The 15,190-nt window shown below is 40.3% G+C and overlaps 1 protein-coding gene across 1 annotated transcript in view; it reads right to left on the bottom strand.

Moving 5' to 3' along the window:
- Nucleotides 1-15,190, bottom strand: part of LOC103802785 (cytosolic carboxypeptidase 6) — a gene marked incomplete at both ends in the record, with an annotated part of 133,285 nt that overhangs the window by 69,331 nt on the left and 48,764 nt on the right. Inside the window, one exon of the mRNA XM_009075307.1 lies at nt 1,301-1,412. Within this exon, the coding sequence (XP_009073555.1) occupies nt 1,301-1,412 (112 nt within the window). The remainder of the gene's footprint in view (nt 1-1,300; nt 1,413-15,190) is intronic.

Genomic DNA, 15,190 nt, shown 5'->3' with positions numbered 1-15,190 from the left:
CCCTACACCCAGCCTTCTTGTAATGTTTAAGGATCTCTTATTCTTGGTAAGAAACTTTCTTCATAAAGCTGTTTGCATGCTTTCTCCAATATCTACAAGGAAAATTGCCTTGCTGTTTGGGGTAGGAAACAAAGGAAAGACCAGGCTGTCTCTAAAACTCATTTCTGTGCCTTCCGTCATCACCATCATCACTCTAATACAGCTTTGGGTCACAAGCACAATGCTAGATGCTGCAGAAACTGAATAGAAAGACAAATATTTTTCATGCAATTGGATTCCACTCCATATGTAAGAATCTTATCTATTAACCTATCTTCCTTGTACCTAAATCCTCTTCTGTACAGGTATAACTACTAGCTAGAAGACAAAAGGTTCAATTAAGATGTATTGGGAAAACTAGGAGTTAAATTAAAGGAGGTCTTATCCTATACATGATGTAGCCAGAGGTAAGAATCCTCTTTCTTTATTAGCAAGGCAAACCAGGCCCTTTTTCACAGTAACAGAAAAAGAAAAAAAAAGGCAAAAGTTCAGGGAATTAAAGATCTAAATGCCAATTCTGTAGTGGGAAGCAAAAAGAAAGGACAAATACCAGGAATTCCATAAAGAAAAAAATAATAATCTATAAAATCTCCTCTTAGTTTTGCTAGTGATTTTTTCCTACTCATCTCCATTTTTTTCCAGCAGTTTTTCTTAGGTGCCACATTCAATAATCCTTCTGTACTTTGATGTCAAACATTCAATAGCTGTCTGCCTCCCTTCCACTCCTCTTCTCCATATTTTCCTCAATCCATCTCCTCTGATCAGCTACGATTTCACCTTCAAGAACACCTCTGCTTCTCCGAGTGAGCAAGAGTGTGTGCATGTGTGTTTATATAATATTTGCAAATATTCTCCCCCTCCTGCTCTGCATGCTACACAGCAACCCCTGCCAGAGCTCCGGATTAAGCATCAGTGCCATTCCATAATTCAATTTGAGGGGCCTGCTGTTTTGAATCCAGCTCAGGACATCATGAGAGCAGCTCGATTGAATTTAGGCCCTGCTTTTAGAATTATTTCATATTTAATCTGAGCTGAACTTCATTTCACTTGCTTTCTCCACTCTGATGCTTCCTGTGACAAAAGGCACAAATGTTCCCTGATCTCATGCAGTGGTGTGTGTGTGTCTGCCGATTTCTCTTTTATTTTGGTTTGTCACTGGATTAAACCACATCAGAATTACTTGTATCTCACAAGACCCTAAAGCAAGAGGGAGTTGGTACCTCAGCAAAAGGTTGTTCTGGCATCGCCTTCCCCCACTCACCGGATTGTTGTACATGTCGATGATGAGCTGTTTCACTCCGTGCAGTGTGGGATGAGCCCAAGGAGATGGATTTGCCCAGTGCCGGTTTAAATCGAACCCCATCAGGGAGCACCTGCACACACAAACACAAGAAACACACACACAGGACATGTATGGGCTGCAGCTTCCTCTGGGTTCAGCTGCAGAAGTAGGGCTACATTCTGCAGCTGATATATTTAAACATGTTATTCTCATGGGAAAAACAAAGCAAATGCTCCCTTGAGGAAAACCTGAAGCAATGGCCACTTTTAGAAATAACATGACCAGCAGAGTATAAACTGAAACACCTTTGGTCATTCAGCCCTCTCCCCCTCCACAACAGCTGTGCTCACTCTGTCCTTTGCCTTTCACCAGCTTGGCAGGCTGGCACTGGACCAGCCTGCCTGACCTTCGAGGTTCCCTTCCCTTCCATGCTCTGACTGAGGGTCTATAGCCATGTGAGTGATTCATACACTGCACCACCAGACCTTTAGTTTGCCCTCAGTGAGGCTTTGACTCAGCAAAGCTGTTAAAAGCATTGTAATCGATGGCCATTAAGTATGTGCTTAAGGGATTTAAAGCATGAATGTCATTGTTCCTTCCACTAACCCAGGGCCTCAGCCTCTTCCCCCCTTGCAATTGCCTACACAAAAGTTAGCCAACCAAGACACCAAGTTAAAATGCTTATTGCCCATCAAATCTTGTAGGCGTTGAAGCATGTATACCACCTTGGCTTCTCCTTCGTGCCCTGACTTATATCCCTCGCAGTACACTGTCTTGAATTTGATTCTGCCACTCCCAGTCCCACAGAGTAGCAACTCATTCTTTGTGAAGTCCCACTGAAACTCAATAGGCTGTTGTTAGAGTGAACACAGAAGAAATTAAAAAGCTAGAAGTGGCACAAACAGGAGGAGGGGGAAATCATGTCCCTTGCCTACTGCAGAGATCACCTAGACAACCTGTGGCCACTGATATATGCAGGAAGAGAAGTATCTCTGTCATCACAAGCTAAGCTTGGGATCAGTGGACCTTGGGTACATCTTGCTCAGGAATTCTGTGAAAGACCACACAAATAATGAAAGCCCAGGTAGAGATGCAACTTCCTCTATAGTTAGAACAAACAAACAAAAAAAAATCAACCTTACTCCTAAGCCTTAAATCTTTTTGAGAAAAGAAGAGCTTTCATTGATCCCAGGTCTATTACAAGAATGTCTGTTCAACCTTAATCTTTTAAACACACCTATGCAAACAAAAGAAATTTGCTCCAGTAGTGCTGTTCTTTGACAAAAAATTCTAAGAATCTGATGGCTGAAAAACATGAGTTTAATTGGCAAAAAGAAAGGAAAATAAAAACTAAAACAGAGAGGTGAAATGCTAAGAAAAGTGAGGGGATGAAACCAGAGGATGAAATTTATTTCCAGAACTGATGAATAAATATTTTCCTATGAACCTAAAGATAAAAAGTTAATGGGACATTCTTTTGTAAAAATTCTTATAGGACTCTAAGCAAGCAGCAGGTGCCATGCTCCTTGGGCTTAGACGACCCAACCATCAGGTTGTCCCAGAGTTCCGACATCCAACTGTCAGTTCTGCAACTCCATCCCTGCTGAGTTGGATGGCTTGCTGTGATGGAGGATGTCACCTCCTTGCCTTGGTAGTCACTTCTCTGCTTTCATAGAAAACAGATGGATTTTTTTTCTGAACTTTCCAACAGCTACAACTCCACAGACAACTCTGAAAATTGTCTCCATCCTACTATAAAGCAAACCATATTGTATGAATTTTTTTTTTCTCTCTCTCTTCTTTTTGTCTTCATGCAAACTCTCTCCACTCAGTTCTACTAAATCCTATATTCTTTTGAACTCATAGACATTAATAAAAAATCAGAAGTACTTCCAGAGACGTAGGTGGAATTACACTGGGATAAAACTGGTATAAGAGCAGAATGAGAGGACTGCGTTTTTCATTTAACAAAGGCAGAAACTGTCATGAGTCTTACTGCATTTTGGCACAGTTCCCAAAAAAACAACATTCTTACTGTACAAAGAGAAAGTTTCTTAAGAGCTCAGAATCTGAAATTATATCCCTTTATATGACTGATGTGTCACATTTACATTTTCTTTTAATAATATTTAAAACTAATAACACTACAGAAAACAAGTATATTTTGAATCCATTATGTTCTTCTCCAAAACACATCAAAGTGGTTAAATGACAGAGTGCCAAAAGCAAATTTTTAATTCAAACATGGATTGTCAGTATTAAATTTGGGGTTTGGGACTTTTTAGATAACTTTATCTAAGTCAGCCCTATAGGGAATAGAAGTAAGCAATACCTCATTTTTGTGAGATCCTAAGTAAGGCATTGTGATTTGCAGTATTTGAATGTGTCATGAATGCCTGGCAAGTGATGAATCTTACAGTTTATTTAAAGCAGCAAGAATAGTTGAAAATAGTTGTCTTTACTTGAGAAGACTTTATAAACAGAAGGAAGCAATGCTTAACAAACAACATATTCATTTGGGAAGCTCCTCTGAGCTCTGTTTAATAAGAATCCAAATTAATTTCCAAATATCATTTAGCTAGTCTTTGATGTAGTATATCACATATTTATCAATGTAACAACAATTAATTAAGTTTCTGATGTAGGCATTACTATTTTCTCTCCAGTCTGGAAACTGTAACACCACCCCCACCCCCCCCAGTTTGTAAGTCTTTTTTCTTTCCTTTTTGCCTAAAGACAAATTTGTATCTACCACACTCTCTCTTTATTCATCTGCTGCAAAGTTGTGGTCTCTCTAAGGAAACATCAAGTTGTGTTCCTTGGTACTTCAGATTTGATTATTGACTCTATTACATGTAGAACTGTTTCCCAAAGCTCACATATATCAGGACATGACCAAAACATACGGTAAGAGTCTCCCACATGCCTATTACAGGTCCTGCATTCATTATATTCTCTTGCTCCCAGTTGATGTGATCTCCCTTGTGGCTAATACTTCCAACGCAAGAGCCTGAACAGGATAACTGAAAAATTGCATCTTGTACTGTTTTTTAATTCCTCCTCCCAATATTAAACCAGCTCATTTTTAGCTGGTTCCACTGCTTAACTGTTTGCTTGCTGCTTTAAGCACTGGGTAGGCAAAGTAGAAATATAGATATGCTCTGGAAACAACAGCTCTATGATAGGAAACAACTGTGTTCTGATATAATATGTAATCCTTCAATATTTGAGACCAGCTCTCTTATTCAGACTGCAAGTGTTGCCATTGGCTTCAATGCAGTTCCTTACATGGCTATAAGTGTTCCACAAATTTAGAAAGTGCCTCTGAATCTGCCCCTTATAGATTAGATTTGTTTTGTGCTGTAAATAAATTAATATGTTCAGTACAAAATTAACAAGATAAAAAAACCCTAAATTATATCAAATGACGGTTTAAGGATGATCTTAGAAAGGGGACATGGAAGACAGCAAATCAGGAGATCTTACACACTCCAAGAGGTGCAAGGGAAAACAAAAGCAGCTTCAAAATTAGTGAGGGTTGGAGGGGGTAAAGCTTTCCAGAGCAAGGGCACTGGAGAACATCCCATTCCATGAGGCTTAAAGACCATGCACATGAATGGTCTTTTAAATGTGACAGGTCACATTGCCATGGAGCCAGATAAGAATGTTGTGCTGGCACAGACTCTCACAGGTTAGAAAATAGCATGGTCAGAAGTAGGTGAGCTTTCTATAACAACCAAAGTAGCAACCTGCTGTCATTACCTGCTGTGTACTTCATTCCTACTGTAAAAACCTGGGTTGTGCATATCATTGCTACTGCAAAAAATGACATGTATGCAATTTGAAACCTTTAAGCTGATAACAATTGTTTGAATTTTGGATTATGCTTAGAGTTTGCTAGATATACAGACCACATACTATGCTTGTGCTTTATGACTGAATGTATATTTTAATCAGGTTCTGTGAATATACTTGTTGAATGAGAATTTGTTTCACAAATGTTTTGCAGCCTTTTTCTAAAATTTCTGTTTTCTAGAAGTGGATAAATTTATTACAGTGTTTATAAATTTACATAAACACAGTGTAAATTCAGTCAAAGCAAATGAGTTTCAAAATTGCAATGGAAACTGAAACATTTTGCAGTATTCATCCCTCCCTACTTGGGAGGCAGCCAGATCTCAAGAGGTTACCAGCTCAACTCAGTAAAACCAAAGATGTTCAGACCATCATCCAGCTTGCTGGGCAGTTATCTGGACAGAACCCCCTTGCCTCTAGGGGTTTAGCTCATCACTGGCTTTAAGGACATCGTATGCAGCTGCTTTATTGAAAACATCCTTGTCCCTTTCTGAGGGACAAGCACTGAGGAAGGTTTAGTACCAAGGCCTATGCTGGGTTTATTTTTTAGGGCTGCTTCCTATTCTTACAGGTTGTGCCTCTTCTTTCTGGAATCTCCCAAGTTATATAAACCTCCAGGAACTCTGCCTTCCTTTCACTTCATTTGTCCCTCCCCTGCTCATTTTTCCTACCATGTGAGTCTAAGTCTCTTACTAACAGACCCATTTCCACAAGGTGAGATATGGAGAATAATGGAGGAAAGGAGGTAAAGAAATCCTTTTTCACGGCATGTGATTTATTACAAAGAGAACTCTACACCCTTCCCTTCAGCTTTGTAAGGTTGCGTTGGTTCATTGGATCAGTACCAGGTGAATCTCCAGATAATGCCGTGCACAAAGCCAGGGAGTTCCAATCCACAAATGGTACTACCAACAGGGTTAGGATTTGAAATTGAAAAGGTAGCAGGGAGGGGGAGCACTCACTTTTTTTCCCCCTTTCAGGCTCATTGCAATAAGAGCAGAGACAGAGGGTAATTGGTCTCTATTGTTGCACTTCTTCGAAGCAAGAGTTATAGCAGGAAACTGCCACGAGACTGCAGCCTGCAAGAGCACGTAGGAAGAACAGGTGTGCGGCGTGAGAGAGTAAAGACAAGGGCAACACGCAGAAGACTTGCTTCTTTTAATAAATATCATTTTAAACCTGATATATTCACACCGTTTTACAAATCAACTCTACACCTGCTGTCGAAGTCAGAGTCTTCATTAGTGTGCATTTCACATTTTGGGTGCTTGGGGTTTGCGATTTATGCATTTGCCTATTATTCATTAAAGAGGATTCATTCAAGCCCACATGTTCTAAAGCAATTAGGTAGCAAGACAACCTAACACTCCAGCTACAGAGAATTCCCCCCTCCCAAATCTCTCTCCTCCTCCCCAGGCTTCTGCATTTTTAATTTAGAGCTCTGGAAACCTTCACAAAGGCTATTTAACAGAGCCACTGCAGTGTGCTCCAGGCAGAGCAGAGTGGCCGTGCAGAGGAGACCAGCACTAGCTCCCAGAGACCACATGGTGGAGTAGATGTTTGCAGAATGAGCGCTGCACGGTGTACTGACATAATTTTAAATGGTACATGACGGTTAAAGATGTGTTTCTCCATTTTCTGTGTAAACAATGTTAAATAAGAATAAACACAAAGGGATATTTTCTCCATCTGATGAATACATGCATTTCTCAGGGCTGGTAATAGGCGTCACAGACACATACACCAAGGAAGACACGCATCCCCACCCGACATGGGCACACTCCCTCCTCTGATCTTCAGGATATATCTCAATTCTTGTATAAACTCTCCCCACACACCCCAGTTCCTCAGTAATGCCAGAAGGATTCCTGGGCATGAAGCAGCATGCTGGAAATAAAACCCTCTCCTGCAGTTAGGCGAATCACACCCTGTGAGAGAGCCTGGGATGTCAGACAATGAGAACCCATCACAAGTGCAGCTCACCCCTGCAGCTAGCACAGGACTCATTCACCCCTGCATATTTTCCTGCGTGGTGCCCAGCACAATTTTCAGTGTTTCAAGGGACAGAGTTTTCAGTGCTTCACCTTAGAGGCAAGCCATAGTTTAGCAAAGCCTTCCCATAGGAAGCCCATACCTGTCCCCATGTGTGGATCACTCTGTACAAATGCTCTGCAGGAACAGGTCCCATCTGTCCTGCCCCTGGAAGGTGTTCTCAGACTCCTGCTCCCAGCTGCATGCTGAGTCACACTGCCACATCAATCTTGCGCACCCAGGTGCTTTAACCAAGTTACTGAGAACACCTACAGTTCTTCCGTTTTAAAGCCTGATTCATTGTTTGGCCTTTTCAAAACCAAACATATCACTGACTTAATGAGAGGAACACAGGAGACAGTGGTTTTTTTCCAACTTTTGGATCCCCAAAAATTTCCACTGTAGGCACAGACCATTCAGAAATCCCACATACATAGTCCATGGTACAGTATTATATGAACTTTCTTTCCTGATTGAGTCCATAAGGCACCTGCTCAGAGATCACAAGCTGCAAACCACTGAGAAAGAGTTTTTTAATGTGCTTAATTTACTGGACTCCCACCTTGTCAACAAACCAAGCCCACCTAGGCCCTCCTGCCCAGTCTACCTGACACTTCCACACAATGCCCTAATTCTCTTTCCTTGAAAACCTTTCCCTTCAGACAGGCAGCTCTTCTTTAAACAATTTGGTTGGGGCTTTTTTTGTCATTCTACATTCCTGGAGGTGGAGGTTGAGTGGAAATAAGTGGGTCATCATCACAGTGGTTCAAAGAAAACAGCTAATACACATGCAAGCATTTCTGGAGAAATGGCTCATCTTGAGTTATACTTTTGTTCCCACTTCTGCCTTTCCTATGCAAATGACTGTGACACACCTCACAATTATTAGTGAATGCTCCATCTGTTGTATAATGATATTCCCCCATAACATGTATTCCCCCTACTTCTTGGCAGACAAATCTGGCAGTCTTGCTTAACCTACCCACCTTCAGGCAAGAGGAAAGATGTGTCATGTTCCCTGTAAACCAGCATTATATGGACACTCCCAAAAGATGGTTCAGCTCTTAGTATCACACCTATTAACAACAGAAAGCTGAAGTCGAATGAGCCAACCTTAATGTCACAACCTTGAGCTCTGAAAAGTTTGGATATGCCACAGATGCACAGATACATACCACCTTCCTTCAGCCCTGTGCCTGTCATTACTGTGACACAGCCTTTAACTAGAGGAGCACAGGGCTTTTTCCACAAGACTCTTCCTTTATTCTGTGCATAGGATCAACTGTTCATTAATGAGTGGATTATTCAATATTTTGGCTTCTCCTTATTGTTCAATATGGAACCCTAGGCTGCTGCTTACTACTCAAAGCCTGCTCCAAGGACAGAGCTATTCAGTTCTTCGTGGCTTTTCTAAAGTGCTTAGCACTGCAGGAAACTACTGCTTTATAAACACTGATGGACTAATTTTCCCAACAGCACTGGTACAAGAAGGGACCACATTGTCCCCAGTTCATAAAAGAGCAATCAGGACAAAAAGCGGCTTACAGAAAAGACAAACACTAATTTGAGACACTCTATGTGAGAGGCCAAGGACAGGATTTTAATTTGAGACAACATGGATTTACATAGCATGTAACATGTGCAGCATCTAACTTACTCTGATTTGAGCTGAAGCTGATTGTACTCAAGGCTTGTCCAAATCTGACCCAAAAATGGCAATGTGAATGAACAGAATGTTACAAACATCCAAATATGTAGAATTAGGACAGTCAGAAATTACTATAAAATGGTAAGACATTACTGGATTATGACTGGGTTTTGAGTTATTTTCAATTATACCTTAATTCAGCCATTTTTCTTGACTTTGAATCCCAATACTGCTGCATTCAACAGTGTCTGAGAACCTGCTCTAATACATGGTGGTTGGGGTTAGCACTGTACCTGATACTGCCTTTACTCTCCTGAATAGAACTAAGTGATACTCAGCTATATTACAGGCTACCAGACTATTTGCATCCAGAACATCACTTATGCAAAGGCAGTGATGCTGCACACACATCCTCAATAGGTCATGCCAGAACTCAGCCAGAAGTTGTCCTTTTCCACCATCAAAAAGACCTTTTCCTCTTTGATACCCTGAAGGGAGGGTTTAACTTGATACCAAAGCTGTCTAGAAGGTGTGTGCTATGAGATGGCAAACAAAAAAGCAACACAGGACTGGCAAACTGCTGACTGAATCCTAATAAGCAAGGCTTAACTGCCCAGCACCAGAGCACTGCTGCTAGCTCCCTTTTATGACTATCTTGCTAACAGGCTCTGACACACTTAGGTATTTCTCACTCCCGTGCACAACCAGAATACTGATTGTATTCCTGCATAGTCTTGCCACGTCTGCAAATTGTTCAGCTTGCAAATAACTTTTTGCATGCATAAGTATCAGTCAGTTTTGGGCTGGTGGGAGAGAAGGCCCCTCTTATTGCCCCTGCACACCCATACACAGTGCCTGCAAGCAGTCTACCCATGCTTCATTGGATAGCATGCATAATTTTTATCAAAAGTTAGAGTCAGGGATATGTCCACTAGCCAGACACTCCCATACAAAGTCCTTCATCATAAGCAAGTGAAAATTTTGCAGCTGTATGGAAAGTCCTGAACAAAACCCCAGGTCTCATAATACAGGAGAGGGCCAGTGAACCCAGCGGTTCATTTGGGGTGGCATCATGAGACTGTCAAGCCCTCTTATGCAACCTAGGCAAAATTTGCAGTGACTTGGTTCTTCACTTGTAAAAATAATTATCAACCCTTCATGGTGTTTTGAGAGGAAATACATGAATGATTACAAAGTACATTGGTGCTACAGTGATGGGGACATATTAGGTTCTACGGATGGAGATTAAGTGATATATGGAATCACAGAAAGGTTTTCTGAAAGACCCCAAATTACGTTGAGGTTCATTTCCAACAAGACTGCACTACTTTGCACTTCACAAACAATCCTGAAATGCCTATAAGAGCAATAAGATATCCCAGCCCATTTTTGAGACATGTTCTCTAAGGGTTTAGGTGGAGAAGGGGGATTGTGTAGGGTTGTTACATCTGTGAATATTTCCTCTCGTTTCTTCTACCCCCAACCCCTTGCAACTAAAGATACTGTCCTTTCAAATGTGTCTCTATTCTCACTTTTATTTTAAAGGTCATCTGGCCCACTGGGTGTGTTACATATTGTTGTCTAATTAAAGAGAGAAGATTAACCTTATTCTATTAGAATGTTTTAGTACCTGCCAGCTGACTACTCTGCATTCGTCCAGGGACAATGTGGCCAAGCCAGTTAAAAAAAAAAAAAAAAACAACCGAAAAATCAAAACCCAAACAAAAATCACACCAAAGCCTCCAGATTATTTCATCTTTGGAAAGTCCACCAGAAACTGAGAATGTTGCAAATGTTCTTCCTGTAATTGCTGCTATGATAAAATAACAAACATTTCATAGCAGAAATAATACCAGTGTCTTGTTTGTCACATAACATTTCAGGAGATGGCAGGCAAGCTGTAAAGCCCTGATCTGTCTCTGATTGCAATCAACAAAAACCCAGATGCTTTCAAAGGGAGTTAAATCAGGCTCAGATCTTTCCCAATCACTTGTTAATTTAAGGGGCAGAGTTTTACCATCCAAGCTTCATTGTGTGGCATTGCCTCAGCCCAAACAAAACAGAGAATGAGGAACTACGTGACAATGTGGTGGTCTCTGGTCCATTTCCAATTTCTACCTCAAATCTCTTAGGCTTTAAATTTTCCATCATTCCCATCAGTCAAGCACACTATACACCCTAGAAGGCAAGCTACCTGGCAAAGATACATTTCTCATCATACTCCATGACATCTCCTCTTACTAACTCAAACAATGTATGAGGGGATTTGGTGCCATCACATGAGATATGGGTCAGTTGTCCGATATGGATGCTTGTCCGATGCAGAAGAATGGGAATGTAAAGCACTCAAACTGTAACTTCTATCAATCACTGCAATGCACCAGCAGAATGTGATTTGATACCAAGCCAAGCTGAAACTACACATTTTGATTCTGGAGCACTGAAACATCTCATTGCAATGAATAATGGTACAATGATAGATTAGTTTGAGAATCCTGATAAGAATGTTAAATCGGAAAAATTTTTAATGTTCAGGGATTTGGAGCCTTTTCTTTTTTTGCTATTATCTCTCAAAAATAAGCACAACTGGGGGTAAAAATTGTCAGAAAAGTAATTCTTGTCTGCTAGTTAGCAGGAAATTTTATTATTATACCCTTTTCTGTGATGTATAGAATAATGCAACAATGAAGCCGTGTAATAGCTGAAGAAGAGAGGTGAGGATGAAAGACCATGCCAAACTAAATCTTCAGGTAACAGTTATGCAGGCAGACCAGGAAAGAATTCAGGTGGGAGCTGATCACTGTACTTTGGGTTGGAAGAGACCTTAAAGATTATCCACTTCCAACCCCTCTGCCATGGGCAGGGACATCTTAACACTAGACCAGGTTGCTGAAATCTCCATCCAGCCTGACCTTGAGCGCTTCTAGGGATGGGGCATCCACAGCTTTAGTCACCATTAAAAGATTATATAATGAAGTCAATCTTTATTAGGCAGCAGAGAATCCACATTGGGGGAAAATCCTCCCATATTATGACTTTTTTCCCATGGAGATTTTCAAATATTGCCTGCAAAAAACCCTAAGTAACCAGCACAACTCTGAAGTCAGCCCTGCTTTAAGAAGAGACTTGGACTGAAGACCTCCAGAGGTCTATATTAATCTCTTTTTCTTTATAATTTTCTGAAAGTCTCAGATATAGGAAAGTTTCAATTGCTGTTCATACCTCAGTAGACACCAGAGAACCCAGCTGTGGGCAGCAGCCTTCACAGGCTCACAGAATGACTTATTTTTCTTTCTGCATATTTGCAGCCTCACACAGTTCAGCACCCTTGAGATAAAATCCTACAGCAAAAATGTACAATGAATGAGAACATATATGAATGGAAAGTGGAGAAGCAAACAGATTTCAATTTCAAGCTTTTATGGCTTAGCATAAACAAACATGAAACAATTCATCCTCAGAATACCAAGGTGGGAGGGGGATACTGACAATGTCCTCTGGACACATAGGGAGACTGAGAACTAGGGAGCCTGGAGGGAAGAGGACATTTCAAAACCTGCTTAAAGCCTTAGGAAAGTTTGAAGCAAAGATGAAGTTTTCCTGATTAATTCACTGTGTCTGTAACAACAATTCTCTTCATACACTGCTACCCCCCAGACTGTCAAAAATAAGCCAGCTCTATCAAATGTTGCTTTCTTTTCAACAAAATCGACCTTTTAAAATCTCAGTTAAAATCTGGAATGGGTGAAAAGATTTTGGAAAAATAAGAACAGTCTAATAACTTCCTAGAGAAAGCCACAGAAATAACTTCTAAAAGAACTCACACTGAGCTAAGTCTCTTTGTAAGCCTGCAAAGTCTATTTGAATTTTATATTTTCCCCTCCTTTATTTTTCATAAATTCATCCTCTGCCCACATCCAGGCTGATGTGGAACAAAACCTCAAAATACTCATCTGAGATGGTGTCCCATTTCCACGCCTTTTAGCAACAGACAGTGCAATGATCTGCTAGTGAATATGAAGTGATTATTAGGGAGATGGTTTGCTTCGGTTACAGATTCTTGTAGACATTCATTTGAGCTGTAAATGGACAAAAGAAGAAAGTTCATCTTCCCAGCTGATCTGCCCATTAGATTCTGTACTCCACAGCAGTAAAAGCAATGATTAACTGCAGGTTCCTGCTCACTGTTTAGCACTTGCAGTGCCTCCCGTGGTAAGTCTGTTTGGAAGCATTACTGACAAAAACAAGTAATTCTAGTTCAAATGCCATCCCTGAACCTCTAAACCCACTGCTTCTGATGTGAGGAAGTGCCAGTCATTGTTTTCCCAACCCATTCCACAATGTCACCCTGATGGGGTTCAGAATGAGCCCCTTCAGATATACTCTGCCCAGAGAATTAATTCAGTATTTGACAGGCAAGACAGAAAACTATTCAACAGTCCTGTTACCTGGTTTGTTCAAGCTAGGACTAGAATCTGTGTGGTGTGGCTTCCACTGTGGACTGATTTAGTTCGTTGATTTTGGTACCTAGTGCTCCCACCTCTGAGTAGTTCACAAGTCAATTCTTGTTCTTGCCTTCTGGCAGAAAAATGAAAGGCAACATGTTTGTAAGGCTCACAAAATGGAATTACTGGAGGCATGGAGAGAAAAGAACAATTAACTACCTTTAGAATCAAACACTTCTGTATTGGCTTGACTTAAATGCCTGCCAAGATTGTTCTGGTATCCCTATCTGAAACTCACAGGACAGAATTAATAAAATAAAACAAAATTTGACAGTAGTGAAATAGTGACTCTTTCCATGCATGTGCTTGAAAAAGAAGGTGGAGGTAAACAAATCTGAGGATCAGGAAATTAAGTGGTTCACCTGTAATGGAAGCACATGGAAATAATAGTTTCATGGCCAGGAAAAGAAGAGACGAAAATTACTTTCTCCACTTTAAAAGAGAATTTATTGGAGCCCGGAAGACAAGAACAGAAGCAAAGGAAAAAAAAACCCCAAAACAAAACAAAACAGCCCAGAAGAGCTCTGAAAATCCAATCTCTCCCATCAGCCTCTGGAAAATGGATAACCTATGCGTGGTATGATTGAATTTCTCTGTTTCATCACCCTAGTGGAAGCATCTTGTATGAAACTCTGGTTTATGAATTGAGTTTTGAGAGGGACCTGAGAGAGCAGGAGTTATACCAATCTAATCAGGATGTGACAAACACATGCATCAAAATGTTGCATTGTCAAGATCCAGAAGCCACTTAATTCCAGAAAGATTTTAAAGTTGAGAAAGCAGCTTTGGCAACAGGATTAGAAATGATGAGAAGGAAGATGAAAATCCAGGTGGAGGAAGACAACACAATTTTTTTCAAAAACATCCTTTCAGAAATTAGGTAATGTCCCTACATGGTTTCTGACTAACTTCTTAACAAATCTGTGTTTCATTCAAATGAAGGACACAGGTGCCTTCTTCCATTTACTTTACCTGTTTTCTAAACATATGCTAATGATGGAATGAAAGGTACATGACTTGAGATCAATAACACCATAAAACCCCATAAACACTATAGGTTAAAACACCACACAACATTACCAGCAAAATGTCCAACAAAGCAGATTAAATACAAAAATAACATGCTAATGTCACAGGACAGGAAGCAAGATTCATGAGATTGATTTTTGATGGCTCCTAAACAATAGCAGTGCACAAAAATAGCCCATGATTATCAATAACATGGGACCAAATGAGAAAGCATGTGCATTCAAGAGAGATGGCATCAAATGCCTCCTTCAAAAGAAAAGGAACATCACAATCACTTTGCATTTCCTTGGTCTCAGCTTGCATTTTGTATCTAAATACTAAAGATAGTTTCACAGGATAAGTGCAGATTAGCAAAATATTCAAGGTGATTGAATGGATTAGCATTATTGTTTAGCACAATGCAAGGTGATAGAAAAATCCACAGAAAAGAAAGATCTGCTATCTGGACAGCTACTTGAAATTATGCAGCTCACAAGTTGAATCTTACATTTCTTTTTGTAACATCCTCAAGTGTCACAGTGGATGCCTGAAAACAGTTCCAACTAAAGAGTGAGATTTAAAGCTGGGGGTTCTTGAGCAACAGGTGGAACAAAAATTCCTAAGTAAACTGCTATCTTGTTTGTCACACAAATAGAAAATCCATATGTTAGTGCCAGAGGCAAAAAGAACATGTTCTAACAAACTGCATAGAAGAAAAAATACCCTGAAGAAACATTTGCCTGTAGGAGAAGGGGGAAAGAAAAATAAGAGTTTAAATGCGTTTTAAAAAGTCCAAATTACCTTCAGAGGAATTAACTATGT

The sequence above is a fragment of the Acanthisitta chloris genome, unplaced genomic scaffold (genome assembly GCF_000695815.1).
Source record: "Acanthisitta chloris isolate BGI_N310 unplaced genomic scaffold, ASM69581v1 scaffold13665, whole genome shotgun sequence".
Classification (NCBI taxonomy): Eukaryota; Metazoa; Chordata; class Aves; order Passeriformes; family Acanthisittidae; genus Acanthisitta; species Acanthisitta chloris.
Note: the sequence above shows the minus strand (reverse complement) of the source record. Positions and strands in the feature narration are given on the sequence as shown.